Source organism: Ranitomeya imitator, chromosome 3 (genome assembly GCF_032444005.1).
Source record: "Ranitomeya imitator isolate aRanImi1 chromosome 3, aRanImi1.pri, whole genome shotgun sequence".
NCBI classification, from domain to species: domain Eukaryota; kingdom Metazoa; phylum Chordata; class Amphibia; order Anura; family Dendrobatidae; genus Ranitomeya; species Ranitomeya imitator.
Genome location: NC_091284.1, coordinates 233,458,253 through 233,484,104, shown reverse-complemented (window position 1 = coordinate 233,484,104; position 25,852 = coordinate 233,458,253). Strand labels below are relative to the sequence as shown.

General features: G+C 46.9%; 1 protein-coding gene across 1 annotated transcript in view; it reads left to right on the top strand.

Annotated features, from left to right (window-relative positions):
- Positions 1 to 25,852, top strand: part of LOC138669630 (polymeric immunoglobulin receptor-like) — a 97,238-nt gene that overhangs the window by 29,648 nt on the left and 41,738 nt on the right. The window contains exon 2 of the mRNA XM_069756277.1: positions 14,587 to 14,686. Coding sequence (XP_069612378.1) covers positions 14,632 to 14,686 — 55 coding nt within the window. The 5' untranslated portion in view covers positions 14,587 to 14,631. The remainder of the gene's footprint in view (positions 1 to 14,586; positions 14,687 to 25,852) is intronic.

Here is a 25,852-nt window from a genome sequence, read left to right as displayed (position 1 = left end):
AGAATTCCATTAAGGAAAGGTCATCTCCATTCCAAATCATAAAAACGTCGTCAATGAATCTTTTCCAGTAGAGGGAATGTCTCAGAAAAAGTGGATGGGTATATACATATCTCTCCTCAAATGATGCCATGAATATATTTGCATAGGGAGGTGCCACATTGTATCCAATTGCTGTACCAACCTTTTGGACAAAAAATTGATCACCAAAGAGAAAAAAATTACGAGAAAGTATCAGAGACAATAAGGCCAAACAGAAATCTTTCTGATCTCGTGAAAATTCTGTGTAAGTATCCAAAAAGAGGGTCACAGCCTCCATGCCCTGAGTATGATCAATGTACAAACTGTTAACGTCCATAGTTACAAGGATACATCCTTGTGGTAATAGATGTACTGTACGAAGACCATCCAAAAAATCAGAGATGTCCTTAATAAAGGAGACCACATGGATCAAGAGGGGAGTTAAAATGTTTTCCAAGGTCCTAGCTGCTCGTGACAATAAAGAATTCGTGGACACAACAATTGGCCGTCCCGGAGGGCGCGTCAAGTGTTTATGTATTTTTGGCAATACATAGAATACTGGAATAGTAGGACTTGGATTAATCAAAAACTCACCTAATTTAGAATCAATAACTTTCTTGTTACTAAAAGACTCAATAATCTGGTGGATTTCATTGGCAATCTCTAAAGAAGGATCCCTTGTTAGGGGTAGGTATGTGTTCCTATCATTAAGATTTTTATTGACCATGGATATATAATGAGAGCTATCAAGTACAACTATTGCTCCCCCCTTATCCACTGATTTAATTGTAATCATGTTTGTTGGATGGAAGGCTAGTTAAAGCTCTCTTCTCTAATATAGTACAGTTATGTTTAATCCTAAAAAGTCCCTGATTTACCTGTACATCTAGCCTGGACATCCTGCATGACCAATGAAATAAATATCTCTATAGGATGATAACTCTTAGGTGGATTGTAAGTACTTGGTAAAGACAAACCTAATTGTCTAAGACCAAAAGATGTGTCCATTAGTTCACTAGGAGTGGTTATTGAAGTGGAGGCCAGATCCAAGTTCTTATTTGCAAAATTTGGATATATGATGACAGAATTATTTTTCTGGTTTGTTAATAAGTATTATTATTTGCTTTATCTATTCTATCTATATTTATAGATCTCCTAGATAAAGGCAGTTGTGCTGAAACATTGGATGGATTGATGTCTATATTTCCCTATGCCAGCTGTATAATAAATGGAATGAAATATGAAATCATGAACGCCGAAGAGTGCTGAAGATTACTATATTGCTTCTACTACTATATTGTTCTTTGGGCTAAATTTTTTCAAAGAGTGCACCACTCTTGACTTACTATTTTATTTTAATAAAGCTGATATCTTTAAAACAAAAATTGCCACACATTGCTAGATATATTGAATTTGTACATAATACCTCTGTGAGGGTACTTGTCAAAAATAAAGCCAGGAATTTTTTTTCATAAGCATAAAGCATTCAATATGAGAATGGGTGATGTTAAGGGATGTGAATGTGATGGTGCCCGCCAAGGCTGTGTTACAGATCAGAAGGTAACTGGATCTCATTCCAGCTTCCGGTCAAAATGTGATCAGCGCGGTGCACCACTAAAGAACCCAGATGATTGCCAGGATGTTGTGGGTTGGATGGCAGACAAAGGCTCCAGTGTGTTGACAAGCAGCAGCAGCAGGAAGTCTTCCACACGGTCCAGTCTCAGTAGCCAAGACACTGGGCCTCTGGATACTCAACCTGCTCCTCCTTCCTCCCACCATCAAGAGTCCCAAGAGACATATGACCCCAATGCTGGCCACTCTGAGGAACAGTTTATGTTCCCTTTTAATTTGTCAAGCCTCTCAACGTGCACCATTAAAGAGGGACATGAGGATGTGGAATGCAGTGATGCCCAAATATTTGAGCACCCACAGCAAGGAGAAAGCCTTGTTGGGGAAGGTCAACTCATGTCTGAAGAGGTGGAGGATAATCATAACGCACAGTTACTATCATGTCAGCCTAAAATCGCAACTAAAAGGGAGGATCAGATTGAGGAATTGGAAGATCACCTGGCACGGTGGCGCGCCTAACGAGCAAAGCAGTGCAGACAGGGATTGGTCCGTAGCACAAAAACAGGCAGAGGTAGTAGTTGGACCAGAGGGAGAAGTCAGTCAACTGTTCCACAGAGCCCCTCCCCGCACCCGGCTAGATAATAGGCCAAAGGTGCTTTGTTTCCATGTATGGCAGTTTTTTTCTGAAATTCTTTCAGACAAAACAACTGTAATTTGCATCACCTGCCAAACCAAGCTAAGGGTGGTTTCACACTTGCGTTTTTGTCTGCAGCGTTTTTTGCAAAAAAAACGCATGTGTTTTTTTTCCTATACTTAACATTGAAAACGTATGCGTTTTTTTGTGTACGCGTTTGGTCGCGTTTTCAATCGCATGCGTTTTTTTACTGCATGCGTTCATTTTCCAAAATGCAACTTGTAGTATTTTTGAGAGGCGTTTTTTGGACCCAAAAAAAGCATGCGTTTTCATGCGTTTTCATGCGTTTTTTTTGGACCAAAAATGCATTGGCGTCAATGGGGACGCATGTGTTTTTTTGTACATGCATTTGCATGCGTTTTTTTGACGCATGCGTTTTTTTTAACAAAGGTTGAATAGACTGTAGATAAGGTTGTCTAGACACTGATAAGCCTCCCACATAGCAGCAGGGTTATAAAAGGAAGGTTAGGGGAAGTTTTTGGTCACTTCTCATCAGACTCCAAAGAAGACAAGACCCTGCTCGGACGCATTGGTGGACAAGACCCAGAGCAATGTGAGTATATCCTAGCCAATGCATTTTTTTTTTTTTTTTTTGGATCTACATGTCCTAATTTCTTTTTTTTATTATTTCAACATGCATCAGAATGTCTTCTGCGGAGTCTTCATCTGATGAGGAGTTTGAGCCACGTCAGTCAGAAGTGGATCATATCAGTGGGGTTAGTTTTTTGTCCTTCAGCTTGGTAAGTATTGACTGTCACATCGACACATGAGACAATTTGATTTTTTTTTCTTTTATAGAGCACTTCAACTGAGGGACAGACGGAGCAGCGAAGTCAAGGTCCGGTGGGAAGACGTCAGCGGGTATGTATACAAGGCAGACTGTCCTCATTGTAATATTCTTGAATCTTCCTTTCTGTACCCTTGATTTTCTTTTAATTTTTCTTGTATGATCCTTTTCTGAAAGTTGACTTTCATATTCCTGCCCTTTCTCATCTTCTTTTTTTTTCTTGTTTCCCAATGTGATTGAGCAAAGTTATATGATTTTCTTTTACTTTTAGGTTTCACAACGGGACGCTGACCGGATCGATAATTACCTCCTGATCACCCTGGTCCAGGAGCGAGTCCCGTTGTGGGAGGCCGGGATCCACAGCACGCAGTCAATAGTACGCTACGTCGGTTGTGGAGTGAGGTGGCCCAAGCGTTGTGGGATGGCTGGGAGAATGCCCCGCCACGGGTTCGTAATGCATTTGGTAAGTATTGCACTGCAGTGTGAAGCAGCAGAAACCTTGGCCGGGCTCTCTTGACTGTGTGTGATGAAAGAAACTTTTGGGAGTTTCTGTCATCACACACAGTCAAGAGAGCACGGCCAAAAGTACTTTTTCTGACCATTATATGTTTTTGTTATTTCACAGTGGACAAAATAAGAACACGTTGGCGTTCCATGAAGGACCGCTTCAACAAGGACCTGCGTGCAGAGAAGAGTGCAGCTAGTGGTTCCGGAGCAAGGCACCGGCTCTACAAATATCACCGTGTGCTGGCCTTTTTAAGACCGGTCCTTCTCATGAGAACGTAGGTATTTCTCACATGCTTCCGGTTGTATTGCATTGACATAATCTGTAATTTTAAATTCCACAGGATGTACCATCTTGCTATATTTTGGTATTAATTTTCTGTGTTCTTTTTTCACAGCACACACTGCACGACTGTCGCACCAGGTTCTGGAGCGGTCCTTCAGCCGGCAGCCACGGACCCGTCCCAGCCATCCAGCAGCGCAGCAGCAGGTGGGTCTTCCACACTCACTGGAGACCAAGGGGCTGGCCCATCAGGTCTTCCCCTTTCGCAGTCCTCTTTCACTGCACCCATTTTTGCGGGCTCATCCCGGCAGCGACAGAGGGCTTCGGAGAGGTCCCTCATGCCCGAGTTTTTGCACTTGAGCTCGGTTTTACACGAAGCAATCAAGGCTTTAGGTGACAGAATGGATGTGTCCCATAATCTCTTACATTGCCGCATCCAGGATGTCGCCAAAAGCGTTGATCAAGTTAAAGCCGACCTCCAGAAGCCAGCTCATAATTTTTTTAATCAAATACAACAGGGCATGTCGGAACACCTTAGCCCTGATCTCCAGCTGAGTGTGATGCAGGCCTGCAATGTTGCTTTTGTGCAGGCTATGCAGCAGAGTCAGAGGTGTAATGTGGCGGCATATCCAACTGTGCCGTCACTGTCATGATTAAACACCATTCCTACCACTGCTGCATACCACTGCACGGCCACCTCTATTCCCTCAAAAGGTGTACTCCACTACAGCGCCAACACGATGAAGAGTGCTGTTGGACATCCCACCGCCACCACCGTGACAACCGCTGCTCCGGCTTGGACCTCCTCCGCTGACACCACAATGACGCAGGACCCTGGCGTGGCTTATTGGCCCGGCCCCCTCCCGATGCAGCAGGACCCATCCATGGCATATCGGACCGGCCCCACCCCAAAGCAGCAGGACCGAGGCCTGGCATATCGGACCGGCCCCCCCCCGATGCAGCAGGACCGAGGCATTGCTTTCCGGGCAGAACACCCCCCGATGCAGCAGGACCCAGGCCAGGCGTATAGGACGGCCCACCCCCCCATGCAGCAGGACCCAGGCATGGCGTATCGCACCGGCCCACCCATGATGCAGCAGGACCAAGCCATAGCTTTCCGGGCAGGACCCACCCCAATGCAGCAGGACCCTGCCACGGCTTTATGTTCCCCCCCACCAGCAATGCAGCAGGACCCTGGTATGGGCATAGTTTCCCCCCCAACGATGCACCAGGACCCTGGGAGGGTTTTATGTTCCCCCCCAACGAGGCACCAGGATCCTGGGAGGGTTTTAGTTTCCCCCCCCAACGAGGCACCAGGACCCAGGCGGGGCTTTATCTTTCCCCCCCCACTACAATGCTGTTGGACTCAGACGTTGCCGAGCGCTCCACAATGGAGACGGACTGTGTAATTGTGGAGCCGGATCCTGACGTGTCTCCCGCCAACACTCAACATCCTATCCCAAGAACACATCCCCCTACCAGGAAAATCCAAAGGAAAACCGGCAAAACTCATAAAAAACAAAAAACTCTGAATATTCCTCCCCCATCACCTACCGATATGTCTCTATTGTCTGTTGTGTCTCACCTTCAAGTGTGTCTCAAGCCCCTCATGTTTTAAGCCCCATCCCCGAACTTCCAGACCCTTCCAGTTTTATTGCCCCTTCTCCTGCCACCTCTGCCTCCTCCACGGTGAGCCAGGCTTCAGTTCTGAACACCCCCCAGTTACGTCACTCTACCCCAAGCCGGTGCGGTACAACCCATCGCGGTACAAAAAAATAAATTTGTTTGTGTTTACTCAATAAAAAAAAAGTTTATTTGCAACAATTATGCTTGGTTTATTGTGTCTTTCACCGCTCTCAATACACACCAATAAACTTCGCCACACAATTATTCTTTTGGCCAAAACATATCTCCAGTAGTATAAAATACAAGACAACATCTATATGTGTTTATTTAGCATACAGATATGAGTTGGCCAAAAAAATAGTAGTTATTTCCATACTCTTATTTTTGTACCTAGTGTAGTGTCACTGTACAAAGAGAAAATGGTGGAAATCAAGTTCAGAACTCAACTGAACCGGTCAGATGTCAAAATAGACACCTGACCTGTTTAGTTGATTACTGACTTGTATATTCACCATATTCTATATGGCACATTATGTGACAATTGGTTGTCAAACTGATGGGACAATGGTTGTCACACGCTACATATCTATGCTCACCTGGCCAGGTGTAAGAAATTGTGAATTCATGATCATGTATATGTTTATCATGAATTCTTTATTTCTTACACTTGACTTGATGGGTATAGAGAGCGTGACAGTCTTGACGCAATGACGTCAAGAAGATTACCAATAAATAAATAAAAATTTAGTTCCATTATTATAAGTATGCGGCCCGTGTTTTATATCATTCTTTGTAAAGCAAAATAGGGAGTGCAACAGAGGTCAATTATGATGAAAAAATAAAAATTATTACCTCATAAACTATCACCCACTCCTGGTTTTGGATTACAAAATATGATATACATATCTACTGCCCATCTTTGGTCAACCTTTGTTTAGAGAGGAAAAAGATAGGAGACATGGTCAACACAACCAACACTAAAGTTTATTAATTAGAAAAATTTGTATCAGTATTTAATAATTGGTAAACATAAACATACAACAGGACATTTACACAACATTGTCCTGCCATGACACCCGTCCAATATCGGACACAAAATAGGCCGCAAATTGGTCCTGTATAAGACCAACGGCTGCAGTTGACCGCATCAGGTGATGCTGAAAATCAGGCAGTGGGTGTGAAACTGGTTCATCAAGTTCAATGTGGGGTCGCTCCTTAGCCATTATATAATTGTGTAGAACCACACAGGCTTTGACCACCTCGTCCACTGTTTCCACTTTTAGATTGATGGCTGTTGCAACCAGAATGCCAAAGCTGCACTCTACGGTTCTTCTGGCCCTGGTCAGTCTGTAGTTGAATATTCTTCTAGTGTGGTCCAAGTCCCTACTAGAATAGGGCTTCAGGAGATTTTCACACATCTGGAAGGCCTCATCCCCAACCATAACAAATGGCAGCGGTGGGCCTTGAGTGTTGGGGAGAGGCTGTAGAGGGGAAAATTAAAATTGTTGCCATACACCCGACGGCCCATATCCGAACTCTTGAAGGTCTGGGAATCATTGCCACGGCCAAAACCTCCAATATCCACGGCGATGAAGCGACACTCCGCATCCGCTATTGCCATGAGCACTACCGAAAAATATTTTTTATAATTATAAAACTCAGATCCGGTTCTGGCAGGTTTGACAATGCGGATGTGCTTTCCATCCACTGCCCCTAAACAGTTGGGGAAATCACACACGTTCAAAAATGTATTTGAAATTTCCCACCACATGTCCACGGTGTGTACGGGTATAAACTCCTCACGGAGTACATTCCATAACGCACGACAGGTGTCCACAACAATGCCGGACAGGGTTGATATTCCAAGGCGGTATTGGAAGTGCAGGGAAGATAAACTCTCTCCTGTGGCAAGAAATCTAGAAGAAAAAGAAACAAAAAAAACATTTAAAATCGGCTCTTAATGGTGTGTTTAAATAAGAAAAAGAAAAAAAAAACAAAAAATACATGTCATAACAGAAAAATTGGACTGTCATTGGTTTAGTTTTGTTACATACCATAATTTCACTAACAGACGTTCCTCGGGTGGAATTGCTCTACGGAGCCGTGTATCCTGTCGCCGTATGGATCCTTCGACACGAGACAGTAAATCCCGGAAATACTCTTGAGACATTCTCGTGTAATCCTGGAATTTCTCCGGGTTGGCATTCAGCTCCGCATAGAGCGTGTGATATGCTCCACGGCTCTCACGCACTTCAATGATGCGCCGACGCTGTCTCCTTCTCCATCTTTGGCGGTTTCGGTCTTGCTCCCAAGCAAAAACACAGGCAAGGAAAATCTTGAAGCTGAACTCCAGTTTGAAATAAAAGTTCTCCATTGAAAGATCCATCATGACACCGGAAACAGTAGCAAGCTCTGAAAATTTCTGTACCCCTAGGGTCTATATATTGAGAGCCAATCATATACGCTCTCTCTATTCCCATTGGTTGTGTCTGGTAACCTTTTTTTTTATTTATTTTTTTTGGAAAATGCTCAAAAAAACGCAAACGCATGCAAAAACGCATGTAAACGCGTGTGTTAGGACTACAGAGATGGGTACGAGAGTGGACCCTCTGGACCGTGGAAGTCCCCCTCGTGGGCGAGCAGACCCGGTGTTAACCAACCCCTATACATGGGCTGTTTAGGAGCAGGCCCAGAGGTTACCTTACCACGGTAGCGGATACCAGAAGGGACGGCTCAAGTAAAGGGAAGGCTGAAGAGTAGACAAAACTGAGGACCGGAATCAGCAGCGGAAAATCCAGAGGCAGAAGACACGGGAACGGAAGGCAGGAATCGGCAGAGGAGAACCAGGGACGGAGAGGGAACTGAAACAAAGTAACGGAAAACAAACACAGTAAATACTAGCGCCGGAGCGCAGAGCAAGTACAGAGACACAGCGAACGGCCAGAGACTAAGCAAACACTAAAGATACTCAGGCACCTCCTAGCAGAGGAGGTGGCCTGAAATACCATGCTCTCCATGGTGATTGGCTGCAGATGCACCACACCCGGTGCTAGGTGATCCGGAGCTGTGAGGCTGTATCTAATGATGAAGCCTGCGCGCCTGCGCAGGAGCGCCGGAAGTAGGAGCGCAGGAACGAGCGATGCCGGAAGAAGATGGCACCGCCCGAGAGGAGGAGAGGACAACGCGCCGAGCGCTGAAAGAAGAGCGAGCAAGGGGAGCGGAGGCGGCACGCTGAGGACCAGGAACAGAGCGGTGAGCAGCCGCTGTAACAGCGTGTAAACGCAGCGTTTTTTTTATGCACGCGTTAAACGCGTGTGTCAAAAAAACGCAGCGTTTACACGCGTTTACATGCGTTTACATGCGTTTTTGCACCATGTGTTTTTTTTAAAAAACGCATGCGTTCAAAAACGCAAGTGTGAAACCAGCCTAAGAACAGACAGGAACATTGCCAAACTTAGCACCATCAGCATGCAAAAGCATATGACAGCACCCCAGTAGGCGGGTGGATCTCCTGGGTACAAAATCTATGTCTGATGGTGAAACCACTGCCCCTTCCCCTGTGTTATGGCCTTGGCCAATCTGCTGTCCATGAAGTAGGCTCTGATGCCTCCTGCCCACGACCTACGGTTGCACAGACATAACAGTCAGCAACCAGGTCCAGTTCATTGTCCCAGAGCAGCGTTCATTTGTCCCCGCCCCAGACGTTTAACAGAAAGCAAAAATATTGACCCATCCACAGGCTAAAATGCTAAATAAACACATAGCCAGATTGGTAGCCCTGGAAATGTTGCCGTTTCGACTTGTGGGAACTGAGTCTTTCTGTGACCTCCTGGGTGTTGCAGCCCCATGGTACTCGATTACCATCCAACACTATTTTTCGCGGTGTGCCTTTAACATGTTACATAAGCACGTCTTGCACAAAATCAGCCCTGCTCTGGCCAACGCAGTCACAGGGAAGGTCTACTTTACCACAAACATGTGGACACTTATGTGGACAATTTCTTGTGGACCAGGATGCTTCATTTCCCTTATGGCACAATGGCTGTTTCTGGTGGAGTCTGGGACAGAGTCATCACACATCTTACACTAGGAATAGCGGTCCCAAATTGCATCAGAGTTTCAGTCTCCTCTTATTACAGTTCCTAACTCTCCTCCTCCTCCTCACCAAAAGTAGCATCCCCATCACTCCCCAGCTGGGAGGTCTGCAGCACTGTCTTGGCAAAGCGGCAGCACGCTCTGCTGAAGCTTATCTGTTTAGGTGATAAAGCTCACAACGCAGCCAAGCTGTTAAGGTGATAAAAGAACAAACCAATCATTGGCTCTCCCTGCTGAACCTCCAACCAGGTCTGGTTGTGTTCGATAATGGGTGTAACTTGGTGGCGGCTTTAAAACTTGGCAAGCTGGTAAACACGTTCTATGCATGGCCCACATGCTGAACTTGGTTGTACAGCATTTTTAATAACATACCCTGATGTGTCAGCGCACATTTCTGAAAGTCATCTCTGGCTTCCAGCGGACTATCTTTGCTGCAGCAGCTCTTTAATTTGTCTCATCACCAATTGATTTATAACCTGCCCACATGCTATAATTCGACCTTTAATAATAATAATAATAATAATAATAATAATAATAATAACATAAGTAATAATAATAAAAAATAATAATTTTACATATTCAGCAGCACTTTACATTTTAGAAGGGACTTGAACAGACAATAAAAGACATTACAGAACAATAATCATATAAACAACAGATACCAAGAGGAATGAGGTCCCTGCTCGCAAGCTTACAATCTATGAGGAAACAGGGAAGGCGCAAAATGTAGATGGTAACAATTGCTTTCATTGTTCTGACCAGCCATAATATAAGAAATCGGGTGTTCATGTAATTCTGCATGAAACCGGTGCCAACCAGTATGTGTAAAAGAACAGACACAAAGGGCTATTAAATGCCTAAAATGTGTGAGATCAATATACAAGGATCCTGGTTATGAAGAAAATTTTGAATGGGCAACACAGGGATAGCTAGATACATGTGTTGAGGCGGTAGGTGGTTGATGTGTTGGCAAGGCTTAGTGAGCAGCAGAGAGCAGTGTCTGAATTCCAGCTTCTCAATGCCCATCAGAGTAACACTCAGCCACCACACATAACAACTTATTTTGGATTGAATTGTGGTTTCTGGTTGTCACTTTGGTCTGACTTGTGCTCTCTGGCTCTCACTTTCGGCTGAGCCGTGCTGTCTGGCTTTCACTTTAAACTGAGCCATTCTCTCTGGCTCTCACTTTGAACTGAGCTGTGCTTTTTGGCACTGACTTTGAACTGAGCCATGCTCTTTGTCTCTTACTTTGGACTGAATTGTGCTTTCAGGTTCTCACTTTGGACTGAGTCATCCACTATCTGCAGTATGAATGATGAGGGGGAACCAGATGTTCTCCCTCATCATTCATATTCTATTTTGAACCACAGCTTCCTGAAGACTGTCTGGTTGTGTTGCTGAAAGAGAAAGTGGTAATACCCATTAAGAGTCCTTGCAGGAGGTGATCATAGTGAGGATGGACTGCTATCTGCTTGCTAAGTGCAACCATGCGGTACCCACTGTACTGGAAGGAGTTTGGGAGTAGCAGCTTCATGTACTGGACCTGGTCTGGTGACACACAGGGCAGAGCCCCAGGATATAAAATGCTTGAGCAAGAAAACAGCTGGAGATTTGGTGCCAAGAGCTAGAGAGAAGATGTGGACCTGGGATGGTGAAGAGACTAGCTTGATAGGTATCAATTGGAAGTCTGCGCCACCAGGGTGGTGGAAACTGCCTTGTAAGGGTCAGACTACGTTTGGTAAGACCCAGGGACCAGACTTCACCAGTCAAGATGCGGACCTGCACACTACGGTGATCCAAGCCTGACTTCATCAGTCAAGACCCAAGTCCCAGTCCCCTCCGCTTTGGCCATCAGATATTTGCCGAAGGTAAAGCTACGAAGATTCACGAGGAGGCGATGACAAAAAACGTACTACAGTGACAGCAGAGTGATGGTGCGAGTGAGCAGGGCTGTCATTTCCAATCTTGACATACGGCACTAGTGTAGGCCGGGGTCAGGACAACAGGCTGATAGTGGGCCAGTTTGGGCATGGGAGGCTCAGCCCGCATTAATAGACATCGTAAGAGAGAGACTTGCCGCCTAGCAGGAAAACCCAGTGACCCCTGCTAGAGCCAGAATTCCAGAAAGCGAGTTAAGAGAACCTACATGGTAAGTCCCATGAGTAGGTGTACCACCTTTGTGGAAAGAACTTTTAGTTTTGTATGTGAAGAACTTCCATTTCTAATCCACTCATTGCATTATCTGGATTATTGTTTGATTTGCCTTGGTTCTATTACCAATTTTTTAGAATTGATGTAAATTGTTATTGTATTTAAACAAAGTTATATCATTCACTGACTGTCTCCGCATTGTGTTTTCTGTGCGTTACTTTCAGTCACCTACATTACATTACATCCCTCCAATAAGAGTATTTCATTGGTCCAATCAGCTGGCATTCATTCAGGCATCCCAAAGAGAACGCCTGGGCTACTGTCCCTTCAAGACTAAATTGCACCTTAACCAACCAAATGGAACCTCCCTAAACAATTTAATTTTCCACTAACTTTTATTTTTGCAGGTATAAAACCTTTATTATACGGTTCTCCTGATGTGAATAACAGCTGGATCAGCTATTTAATTCTAGAGTTCTATGGAACTGTATTTCTATGGTTACTTTTACAAGAATAGCAGTCTCAGTGTAACAAAAAAGAATGGATAAATCATGATGACAACATGTACATCTGCCATTATTGCCCAAAGTTGACTTGGAAATTGTCTTCTCGGAGGGTAGCTCAAACAATATGCGTAGCAAAGGGTGGAACTAAAATTCTGTCACAGGAAATCTGATCTGGAATAGAGGATAGTTTTATCAAAGAAGTCATCTTTTGGAGAGGTTTACTGTATACTAAATGTACAAAAACAGATTTCCTGTAAGCATAATTAATTTATAATAATAATAATAATAATAATTTTTATTTATATAGCGCCAACATATTCCGCAGCGCTTTACAAATTATAGAGGGGACTTGTACAGACAATAGACATTACAGCATAACAGAAATACAGTTCAAAACAGATACCAGGAGGAATGAGGGCCCTGCTCGCAAGCTTACAAACTATGGGGAAAAGGGGAGACACGAGAGGTGGATGGTAACAATTGCTTTAGTTATTCGGACCAGCTATAGTGTAAGGCTCAGGTGTTCATGTAAAGCTGCATGAACCAGTTAACTGCCTAAGTATGTAGCAGTACAGACACAGAGGGCTAATACTGCATAAAGTGTATGAGAACATGATGCGAGGAACCTTTTTTTTTTTTTTTTTTTATTATAAATAGGCCACACAGGGATCGTTAGGTTAATGCATTGAGGCGGTAGGCCAGTCTGAACAAATTAGTTTTTAGGGCACGCTTAAAACTGTGGGGATTGGGGATTAATCGTATTAACCTAGGTAGTGCATTCCAAAGAATCGGCGCAGCACGTGTAAAGTCTTGGAGACGGGAGTGGGAGGTTCTGATTATTGAGGATGCTAACCTGAGGTCATTAGCGGAGCGGAGGGCACGGGTAGGGTGGTAGACTGATACCAGAGAGGAGATGTAGGGTGGTGCTGAGCCATGGAGTGCTTTGTGGATGAGGGTAGTAGTTTTGTACTGGATTCTGGAGTGGATGGGTAGCCAGTGTAATGACTGGCACAGGGTAGAGGCATCGGTGTAACGGTTGGTGAAAAATATGATCCTGGCTGCAGCATTCAGGACAGATTGGAGCGGGGAGAGTTTTGCAAGAGGGAGACCGATTAGTAGAGAGTTACAATAGTCCAGACGAGAATGAATAAGTGAAACAGTCAGAGTTTTTGCAGAGTCGAAAGTAAGAAAAGGGCGAATTCTAGAAATGTTTTTGAGATGCAGGTAAGAAGAGCGAGCCAGTGATCGGATGTAGGGGGTGAATGAAAGGTCAGAATCAAGTAGGACCCCAAGGCAGCGGGCATGTTGCTTTGGAGTAATGGTGGAACCGCACACGGAGATGGCAATGTCAGGCAAAGGTAGGTTAGTAGAGGGAGAGAACACGAGGAGTTCAGTTTTTGACAGGTTTAGTTTCAGATAGAGGGAGGACATGATGTTAGAGACAGCGGTAAGACAATCACTGGTGTTTTCTAAAAAGGTCGGTGTGATATCGGGAGCAGAAGTGTATAATTGGGTGTCGTCAGCATAGAGATGGTACTGGAAACCAAATCTACTGATTGTTTGTCCAATAGGGGCAGTATACAACGAGAAGAGTAGGGGGCCTAGGACTGATCCTTGAGGAACCCCAACAGTAAGGGGAAGGTGAGAGGAGGAGGAACCAGCAAAACATACAGTGAAGGATCGGTCAGAGAGATAGGAGGAGAACCAGGAGAGAACGGTGTCCTTGAGGCCGATGGAGCGGAGCATAGTGAGGAGGAGCTGATGATCCACAGTGTCGAATGCTGCAGAGAGATCCAAGAGAATTAGCATGGAGTAGTGACCATTAGATTTAGCTGTTAGTAGGTCATTAGAGACTTTAGTGAGGGCAGTTTCAGTAGAGTTTAAAGAGCGGAAGCCAGATTGAAGAGGGTCGAGAAGAGAGTTATCTGAGAGATAGCGGGTAAGACGGGAGTGGACCAGGCGTTCGAGGAGTTTAGAGATGAAGGGAAGATTAGAGACAGGTCTATAATTAGCGGCACAGTTTTGATCGAGGGATGGTTTTTTAAGTAATGGATGTATGATGGCATGCTTAAATGAGGAGGGAAAAATACCGGAAGTGAGGGAAAGGTTGAATATTTTTGTTAGGTGAGAGGTGACAGCCGGGGAAAGGGACTGGAGGAGATGTGACGGAATGGGGTCACTGGTGCAAGTGGTCGGGCGAGAAGATGCAAGGAGCCTGCTTACTTCTTCTTCTGTAACTGCTTCAAAATTTAATTTAATTGAAGATGTGTGTTGCATGTGCCTTTTATTTTCACTGCTAACTCATTACTATCTTGACATTGACAATAAACAATTTCTTTATTTTTACTTACAGACTTAATTAGAAGGAGAAGAAGGAACACCTATTTCCTGGAACACAATGATGCCTGTAATGTTTTTGTTTGGCATAGCTTGCGCCATAATCCAAAATGTTGGTAAGTCATCCAAAATAATCAAGCCAAGTGAAAGTTTGTCCATCTAGTATTGAAAAATGACAACACTTACTACTAAGGCTGGTTTCACATTTGCATTTTTGAACGCATGCGTTTAACGCATGCGTCAAAAAAACGCAGCGTTTACACGCGTTTACATGCGTTTTTGCATGCGTTTGCGTTTTTTTGAGCATTTTGCAAAAAAAAAAAATGCAAAAAAAAAGGTTACCAGACACAACCAATGGGAATAGAGAGGGCGTATATGATTGTCTCTCAATATATAAACCCTAGGGGTACAGAAATGTTCAGAGCTTGCTACTGTTTCCGGTGTCATGATGGATCTTTCAATGGAGAACTTTTATTTCAAACTGGAGTTCAGCTTCAAGATTTTCCTTGCCTGTGTTTTTGCTTGGGAGCAAGACCAAAACCGCCAAAGATGGAGAAGGAGACAGCGTCGGCGTTTTTGGAGGCACCCCATCATTGAAGTGCGTGAGAGCCGTGGAGCCTATTACACGCTCTATGCGGAGCTGAATGCCAACCCGGAGAAATTCCAGGATTACACGAGAATGTCTCAAGAATCTTTCCGGGATTTACTGTCTCGTGTCGAAGGATCCATACGGCGACAGGACACACGGCTCTGTAGAGCGATTCCACCTGAGGAACTTCTGTTAGTGACATTACGGTACGTTCCAAAACTAAACCAATGACCGTCAAATTTTTGGTTATGACCTGTTTTTTATGTTGTTGTTTTTTTTTTTTTTAAACGCACCATTAAAAGAGCCGATTTTAAATGTTTTTTCTTGTTTCTTTTTCTTCTAGATTTCTTGCCACAGGAGAGAGTTTATCTTCCCTGCACTTCCAATACCGCCTTGGAATCTCAACCCTGTCCGGAATTGTTGTGGACACTTGTCGTGCGTTATGGAATGTACTCCGTGAGGAGTTTATACCAGTACCCAAAGTGGACATGTGGCGGGAAATTTCTGAAAAATTTTTCAACGTGTGTGATTTCCCCAACTGTATAGGGGCGGTGGATGGAAAGCACATCTGCATTATAAAACCTGCCAGAACCGGATCTGAGTTTTTTAACTACAAAAAATATTTTTCGGTAGTTCTCATGGCAATAGCGGATGCGGAGTGTCGCTTCATCGCCGTGGACATTGGAGCTTTTGGCCATGGCAATGATTCCCAGACTTTTAAGAGCTCGGATATGGGCCGTCGTGTGTATGGCAACAATTTTAATTTTCCCACTCCACAGCCTCTCCCCAACACTGAAGGCCCACCGCTGCCATTTGTTATGGTTGGGGATGAGGCCTTCCAGATGTGTGAAAATCTCCAGAAGCCATATTCTAGTAGGGACTTGGACCACACTAGAAGAATATTCAACTACAGACTGACCAGGGCCAGAAGAACCGTAGAGTGCGCCTTTGGCATTCTGGTTGCTAAATGGCGCATTCTTGCAACAGCCATCAATCTAAAAGTGGAAACAGTGGACGAGGTGGTCAAAGCCTGTGTGGTTCTACACAATTACCTCATTGTTAAGGAGCGACCCCACATTGGACTTGATGAACCAGTTTCACACCCATTGCCTGATTTTCAGCATCACCCGATGCGGTCAACTGCAGCCGTTGGTCTTATGCGGGACCAATTTGCGGCCTATTTTGTGTCCGATATTGGACGAGTGTCATGGCAGGACAATGTTGTTTAAATGTCCTGTTGTATGTTTATCTTTACAAATTATTAAATACTGATACAAATTTTAAAAATTAATAAACTTGAGTGTTGGTTGTGTTGACCATGTCTCCTATCTTTTTCCTCTCTAAACAAAGGTTGACCAAAGATGGGCAGTAGATATGTATATCATATTTTGTAATCCAAAACCAGGAGTGGGTGATAGATGATGAGGTAGATTTTTTTTTTTTTTTATCATAATTGACCTCTTGTAGCACTCCCTATTTTGGTTTACAAATAATGATATAAAACACAGGCCGCATACTTATAATAATGGAAAAAAATGTTGATTTATTGGTAATCTTCTTGACATCATTGCGTCAAGACTGTCACGCTATCTATACCCATCAAGTCAAGTGTAAGAAATAATGAATTCATGATAAACATATACATTGTTAGGGCTAGCGGAACGCACCGAGTAAATAGAGATGTTTATTGATATTGGTGCGTTCGCAGCCCGGGGTCCACCGTGCAGGAGTACCTGCTGCTAGCAAACGGCGGAGCTATATGGCGGTATAGACTAACTCAGTTAATTCACTGAGTAGCCGTGAAAGGAAAGCACTGTGCCCTGTTAGACTCCACAGAGGCACAGGCTAACTGCCCAAACAGAGAGCAGTCAGTGGTCACACAAACACACAAAACTCCTCGCCGGAGGAGCCAGCATTCTAGGGGCTTATTTCAGCCGGGTCCCTGAATACACTCAGACTCAATCTCCTCGCCGGAGGAGCCAGCATTCTAGGGGCTTATTTCAGCCGGGTCCCTGAACACACATACATGTGACCACACTGGCGCAAAGCACATAACATAAGACAATACTAGCGCATGGCCGTGCAGTCCAGAAGGACCAATGGAAAGTGCTGCAGTACCTGAGCATGTTTTGCCCTTTCAGGACCTTCCAGAAGGACCAATGGAATGTACTGCAGCACCTGAACATGTGACCGAACATGTGGCCCTCGACCTCCAATGGGAGACCCTGCCCTGGGCATGCTCAGTGTGAGTAAACAAGGACTTAGTCCCAGAGAGGCTCGCTCGCCGCAGATCAGTGCAGGGTACCATAGGAAAGCCAGAAAAGGCAGTAGTGACCCTATGCACCGAATCAGCCCCAGCAAGACGCTGGGAGCGACGTCTCCACTGAGCAGAGCCCACTGCGGCCGATATTGAATGGGAGACCGCAGCAGACATGGATCGAGATTCCCCCTGTGCGGCAGAGGAAACTCGACTCCTAACATTACCCCCCCCTCCTAGGGCCCCCCCCCTCCTTGAGCCTCACTACACTCAAAAGCTGCGATACGCAGCGGAGCCCGAATGTGCTCCACAGGCTCCCAGGTTCTATCCTCTGGGCCGTGACCCTTCCAGTCCACCAGATAAAATTTCTTGCCACGTACCACCTTGCACCCCACAATAGCATTCACCTCAAACTCATCCGTGGATGAACCCGATGTCCCAGCAGATGACTCGGAAAACCGGGACAAATGAACGGGCTTTAAGAGGGAAACGTGGAAAGTATCGGTGATACCAAGGCGTGGAGGAATAGCCAAACGGTAGACCACAGGGTTGACATGTTCCAGAACCTTAAACGGGCCAATGTAGCGAGGAGCAAACTTAGTGGATTCAACTCGCAGCCTGATGTTACGGGCGGAGAGCCACACTAAGTCACCAGGAGCAAAGACCGGAGCGGGGCGCCGGTGTGTATCAGCCGAAACCCTCTTTCTCTCCTTGGAGGCTCGGATGGCATCCTGTGTGCGGTCCCAGATGTCACGTGCCTCCACCGCCCAGTCTGCCACCCTAGAATCGGTGGATGACACGGGCATGGGCACAGGGACACGCGGATGCTGGCCGTAATTAAGGAGAAAAGGAGTTTGACCAGTGGAATCGGCTACGGCGTTGTTCAGGGCAAATTCCGCCCAAGGTAGCAAAGATGCCCAGTCATCCTGCCTAGCAGAGACGAAATGTCGCAAATATGTCACCAGAGTTTGGTTGGTTCTCTCCACCAACCCATTCATCTCGGGATGGTATGCAGAGGAGAGGTTTAACTCTATGCTGAGTAAACGGCAGAGCTCTCTCCAAAACCGAGATGCGAACTGGGGACCCCGATCGCTGACAATCTTATCAGACATACCATGCAATCGGAAAACGTGTTTAATGAACAACACCGCCAAGGCCCGTGCTGAGGGTAACCGAGGAAGCGGCACCAAATGCACCATCTTGGAGAAATGGTCGGTGACAACCCAAATAATGGAGCAGCCAAGCGACTTGGGTAGACCCACCACAAAGTCCATCCCGACCATCTCCCAGGGCCTGTCTGCCACCGGTAGAGGGTAAAGCAACCCAGCAGGCCGTTGCCGAGGAGACCAATTCTGGGCGCAAGAAACGCACGCCTGAATATAGTCCTTGACATCTCGGGCCATATGCGGCCACCAGTATGTTCTCGCCAGAAGCTCAGATGTCCTCTTGGTCCCAAAATACCCACCCACTCTGGAGGAGTGAGCCCAAGAGAGAACCTCTGGTCACAAGTTAGCTGGTACGAAAGTCTTGCCCTGGGGCACAGACTCTAGCGAAACCGGAGCTACAGTTCTCAGGCTCTCAGGAGGGACAATAAGCCGAGGCTCCTCCTCCTCCTCCTCCGATGACACCACGGAGCGGGAGAGAGCGTCAGCACGAACGTTCTTCTCCCCGGAGAGGAAATGGAGAGTAAAATGGAACCGGGAGAAGAACAGGGACCATCTAGCCTGGCGAGAATTCAGCCGCTGGGCCGTTTGCAGATACACCAAGTTCTTGTGGTCAGTGAAGACTTGGAAGGGAAAGCGAGCTCCCTCCAAGAGATGTCTCCACTCCGAAAAAGCCAACTTCATGGCCAGCAACTCCCTGTCCCCGATGGAATAATTCCTCTCCGCTGGTGTGAAGGTCTTGGAGAAGAAGAAGCAAGGATGCTTCCGACCTTGAGCATCCTTTTGGAAAAGGACTGCTCCAGCACCAACGGATGAGGCATCCACCTCCAAGATAAATGGCTTATCAACATCGGGGCGATGTAGGATGGGAGCGCTAGCGAAGTGTGACTTGATCGAGAGAAAGGCTTTGGAGACCTCCTCTGACCACAACTTGGGATTTGCTCCCTTCTTGGTGAGGGCAACCAAGGGAGCTACCAAAGTTGAGAAGTGTGGAATGAACTGGCGATAGTAATTAATGAACCCCATAAAGCGCTGCACCGCTTTAAGAGAATGGGGTTCCTGCCAGTCCATTACAGCCTGTAGCTTGGCAGGATCCATAGCCAAACCCTGGGCAGAGATGATATAACCAAGGAAAGGCAAGGACTCCTGCTCAAACACACACTTCTCCAACTTGGCATAGAGGGAGTTTGCCCGTAAGAGGTCGAAGACTTTGCGAACATCTCTCCGATGGGAGTCAATATCTGGAGAGAAGATGAGAATATCATCCAGATAGACTACGACCGAGGTGGTGAGCATATCCCGGAAGATGTCGTTCACAACGTCTTGGAAAACTGTTGGGGCATTACAGAGCCCGAAGGGCATCACCAGATATTCATAGTGCCCATCCCTGATGTTAAAAGCCGTCTTCCATTCATCCCCCTCACGGATGCGAATCAGGTTGTAAGCACCCCGCAGATCTAACTTTGTAAATACCCTCGCTCCCCGTAGCCTATCAAACAGCTCAGATATCAGGGGTAGTGGGTACTTGTTCTTAACGGTGATGGCGTTAAGACCCCTGTAGTCTATGCATGGACGTAAGTCTCCAGTCTTCTTCTGTACGAAGAAGAACCCTGCCCCTGCCGGTGACACTGACTTCCTAATGAATCCTCTTGCCAGATTCTCTTGGATGTACTGGGACATTGCCTCCGTCTCCGGGAGAGATAACGGATAGACTCGACCCCGGGAAGGCTCAGCACCAGGCAAGAGGTCAATAGGACAGTCATAGGGGCGGTGAGGCGGAAGGGTCTCCGCAGCTCTTTTGGAGAACACGTCTGCATAGGGCCAATAGTGCTTGGGGAGAGAGGAAAGATCTGCAGGTACCTGTGTAGTAGCAACCTGAACGCACTCCCTCAGACATCTACCCTCGCAGGATTTACTCCATCCCAAAATTCTCCCAGAGGACCACTCAATATGAGGAGAATGGTAGCGAAGCCATGGTATCCCCAACAGGACCTCATCAATTCCCTCAGGAATGACTAATAGGGAGATTATCTCCTGATGTGATGGAGACACAGATAGCGTGAAAGGAATGGTTTGGTGGGTAATCTGTGAAGGTAGTGTTGACCCATTTACCACTCGAAAGGTTACTGGCTTGGCGAGCATCACTACGGGTATTGCGTGACGCTGGGCAAAAGCGGAAGACATAAAGTTACCCTCTGCCCCAGAATCCACGCATAGCTCGACCATAAGAGTGGATGGGCCTATGGTAATTGTCCCCTTGAAGGACAACTTCGAGGCAAACGTCGCCGTGTCTAGTGTACCTCCTCCAACTGCCACTAGACGCTGACGTTTCTCCGACCGCTGAGGACCCTTGGAGGCAAGGTGTCCTGACTGCTGGCAAACATGACGGACCTTATGTGCACGGGCAGACTGAGACTTGGATCCCGCTCGTGTCACCTCTAAGGCCTCAAGTGACTCGGATGCCTGGACTGGAGATTCCAAAGGTTTGGCGAAGGTGGGAGCCAGCCGAAACCTCTGCCTACACTGGGCTCGCTCCAACCTCCGCTCGTTAAAACGGAGGTCAATACGAGTAGAGACAGTTATTAACTCCTCCAGTGTGGCAGGAGTCTCCCTAGTGGCCAGAGCGTCCTTAATGTGGTCAGCCAGGCCCCTCCAAAATATGGGGATAAGGGCTTTATCCGACCACTCCAGCTCGGAAGCTAAAGTACGGAAGCGGACGGAAAAATGGCTGACCAAGGACTCACCCTGAGTTAATGCCAGTAGTTCGAGCGCTGTGTCATGGGTGACTTGAGGTCCTAAAAAGACCTTTTTCAGAGTGCTCAGGAACAACGGAGCACTCTGCACCACATGATCACCACGCTCCCACAGCGGCGTAGCCCACTCCAACGCCCCGTCCGACAAAAGAGACACAATAAATCCCACCTTAGCCCGCTCTGAAGGAAAACATGCAGCCAGGAGCTCGAGGTGAATAGAGCACTGACTCACGAATCCCCTACAAGTTTTGCTATTTCCAGAAAATTTTTCTTGCAGCGGGAGGCGAGATAACGTCGGAACAGGGGTGGCAGTGGACAAGGTTGCTGCAGCCACGCTAGCAGCCTGTACAGCAACTGCGGTAACATCCACAGCTGAGGTTGAGCTCTCGAGAGCCGCCAACCTACCCTCCAGCTGCTGGATATACCGCAAAGATTGCTGAATGTCCGCCATTTACTAGCCAGACCCTGGCGCTAGTATTCTGTTAGGGCTAGCGGAACGCACCGAGTAAATAGAGATGTTTATTGATATTGGTGCGTTCGCAGCCCGGGGTCCACCGTGCAGGAGTACCTGCTGCTAGCAAACGGCGGAGCTATATGGCGGTATAGACTAACTCAGTTAATTCACTGAGTAGCCGTGAAAGGAAAGCACTGTGCCCTGTTAGACTCCACAGAGGCACAGGCTAACTGCCCAAACAGAGAGCAGTCAGTGGTCACACAAACACACAAAACTCCTCGCCGGAGGAGCCAGCATTCTAGGGGCTTATTTCAGCCGGGTCCCTGAATACACTCAGACTCAATCTCCTCGCCGGAGGAGCCAGCATTCTAGGGGCTTATTTCAGCCGGGTCCCTGAACACACATACATGTGACCACACTGGCGCAAAGCACATAACATAAGACAATACTAGCGCATGGCCGTGCAGTCATGCGCAGTTTATATAGTTGCAGCACAGGAAGCTGCTACTGAAGTTTTTGCCCTTTCAGGACCTTCCAGAAGGACCAATGGAAAGTGCTGCAGTACCTGAGCATGTTTTGCCCTTTCAGGACCTTCCAGAAGGACCAATGGAATGTACTGCAGCACCTGAACATGTGACCGAACATGTGGCCCTCGACCTCCAATGGGAGACCCTGCCCTGGGCATGCTCAGTGTGAGTAAACAAGGACTTAGTCCCAGAGAGGCTCGCTCGCCGCAAATCAGTGCAGGGTACCATAGGAAAGCCAGAAAAGGCAGTAGTGACCCTATGCACCGAATCAGCCCCAGCAAGACGCTGGGAGCGACGTCTCCACTGAGCAGAGCCCACTGCGGCCGATACCGAATGGGAGACCGCAGCAGACACGGATCGAGATTCCCCCTTGTGCATCAGAGGAAACTCGACTCCTAACATACATGCTCATGAATTCACAATTTCTTACACCTGGCCAGGTGAGCATAGATATGTAGCGTGTGACAACCATTGTCCCATCAGTTTGACAACCATTGTCACATAATGGGCTATATAAATAAGAGAATATGGTGAATATACAAGGCAGTACTCTACTAAATAGGTCAGGTGTCTATTTTGACATCTGACCGGTTCAGTTGAGTACTGAACTTGATTTCCACCATTTTCTCTTTGTACAGTGACACTACACTAGGTACAATAATAAGAGTATGGAAATAACTAATATTTTTTTGGCCAACTCATATCTGTATACTGAAGAAACACATATTGATGTTGTCTTGTATTTTATACTACTGGAGATATGTTTTGGCCAAAAGAATAAGTGTGTGGCGAAGTTTATTGGTGTGTATTGAGAGCGGTGAAAGACACAATAAACCAAGCATAATTGTTGCAAATAAACTTTTTTTTTATTGAGTTTTAACAACCAAATTTATTTTTTTGTACCGCGACGGGTTGTACCGCGACGGCTTGGGGTTGAGTGACGTAACCGGGGGGTGTTGAGAACTGAAGCCTGGCTCACCGAGGAGGAGGCAGAGGTGGCAGGAGATGGGGCAATAAAACTTGAAGGGTCTGGAAGTTCGGGGATGGGGCTTAAAACATGAGGGGCTTGAGACACACTGGAAGGGTGAGACACAACAGACAATACAGACACATCGGTAGGTGATTGGGGAGGAATACTCAGAGTTTTTTGTTTTTTGTGTGTTTTGGGGGTTTTCTTTTGGGTTTTTTTTGTAGGGCGATGTCTTCTTTGGCTACTTGGATGTTGAGTGTTGGCGGGAGACACGTCAGGATCCGGCTCCACAATAACACAGTCCGTCTCCATTGTGGAGCGCTCGGCAACGTCAGAGTCCAACTGCATCGCAGTGGGGGGGAAAGATAAAGCCCTGCCAGGGTCCTGGTGCCTCGTTGGGGGGGGGGGAACATAAAACCCTCCCAGGGTCCTGGTGCATTGTTTGGGGGGGAAACATAAAACCCTCTCAGGGTCCTGGTGCATCGTTGGGAGGGGGGGAACATAAGCCCATACCAGGGTCCTGGTGCATCGTTGGGGGGGACCTAAACCCCTCCCAGGGTCCTGCTGCATTGCTGGTGGGGGGAACATAAAGCCCTGGCAGGGTCCTGCAGCATCGGGGTGGGTCCTGCCCGGAAAGCCATGGCTTGGTCCTGCTGCATCGTGGGGGGGCCGGTGCGATACGCCATGCCTGGGTCCTGCTGCATGGGGGTGGGGGCCGTCCTATACGCCTGGCCTGGGTTCTGCTGCATCGGGGGGTATCCTGCCCAGAAAGTAATGCCTCGTTCCTGCTGCATCGGGGGGGGCCGGTCCGATATGCCATGCCTGGGTCCTGCTGCATCGGGAGGGGGCCGGGCCGATAAGCCACGCCAGGGTCCTGCGTCATCGTGGTGTCAGCGGAGGAGGTCCAAGCCGGAGCAGCGGTTGTCACGGTGGTGGCGGTGGGATGTCCAACAGCACTCGTCATCGTGTTGGCGCTGTAGTGGAGTACACCTGTAGAGGGAATAGAGGTGGCCGTGCAGTGGTATGCAGCAGAGGTAGGAATGGTGGTTAAACGTGACAGTGACGGCACAGTTGGATATGCCGCCACATTACGACTCTGACTCTGCTGCATAGCCTGCACAAAAGCAACATTGCAGGCCTGCATCACACTCAGCTGGAGATCAGGGCTAAGGTGTTCCGACATGCCCTGTTGTATTTGATTAAAAAAATGATGAGCTGGCTTCTGGAGGTCGGCTTTAACTTGATCAATGCTTTTGGCGACATCCTGGATGCGGCAATCTAAGAGATTATGGGACACATCCATTCTGTCACCTAAAGCCTTGATTGCTTTGTGTAAAACCGAGCTCAAGTGTAAAAACTCAGGTATGAGGGACCTATCCGAAGCCCTCTGTCGCTGCCGGGATGAGCCCGCAAAAATGGGTGCAGTGAAAGAGGACTGCGAAAGGGGAAGACCTGATGGGCCAGCCCCCTGGTCTCCAGTGAGTGTGGAAGACCCACCTGCTGCTGCGCTGCTGGATGGCTGGGACGGGTCCGTGGCTGCCGGCTGAAGGACCGCTCCAGAACCTGTTGCGACAGTCGTGCAGTGTGTGCTGTGAAAAAAGAACACAGAAAATTAATACCAAAATATAACAAGACGGTACATCCTGTGGAATTTAAAATTACAGATTATGTCAATGCAATACAACCGGAAGCATGTGAGAAATACTTACGTTCTCATGAGAAGGACCGGTCTTAAAAAGGCCAGCACACGGTGGTATTTGTAGAGCCGGTGCCTTGCTCCGGAACCACTAGCTGCACGATTCTCTGCACGAAGGTCCTTGTTGAAGTGGTCCTTCATGGAACGCCAACGTGTTCTTATTTTGTCCACTGTGAAATAACAAAAACATATAATGGTCAGAAAAAGTACTTTTGGCCGTGCTCTCTTGACTGTGTGTGATGACAGAAACTCCCAAAAGTTTCTTTCATCACACACAGTCAAGAGAGCCCGGCCAAGGTTTCTGCTGCTTCACACTGCAGTGCAATACTTACCAAATGCATTACGGACCCGTGGCGGGGCATTCTCCCAGCCATCCCACAACGCTTGGGCTACCTCACTCCACAACCGACGGAGCGTACTATTGACTGCGTGCTGTGGATCTCGGCCGTCCCACAACGGGACTCGCTCCTGGACCAGGGTGATCAGGAGATCATTATCGATCCGGTCATCGTCCCGTTGTGAAACCTAAAAGTAAAAGAAAATCATATAAGTTTGCTCAATCACATTGGGAAACAAGAAAAAAAAAGATGAGAAAGGGCAGGAATGTGAAAGTCAACTTTCAGAAAAGGATCATACAAGAAAAATTAAAAGAAAATCAAGGGTACAGAAAGGAAGATTCAAGAATATTACAATGAGGACAGTCTGCCTTGTATACATACCCGCTGACGTCTTCCCACCAGACCTCGACTCCGCTGCTCCGTCCCTCTCTGTCCCTCAGTTGAAGTGCTCTCTAAAAAATAAAAAAATCAAATTGTCTCATGTGTCGATGTGACAGTCAATACTTACCAAGCTGAAGGACAAAAAACTAACCTC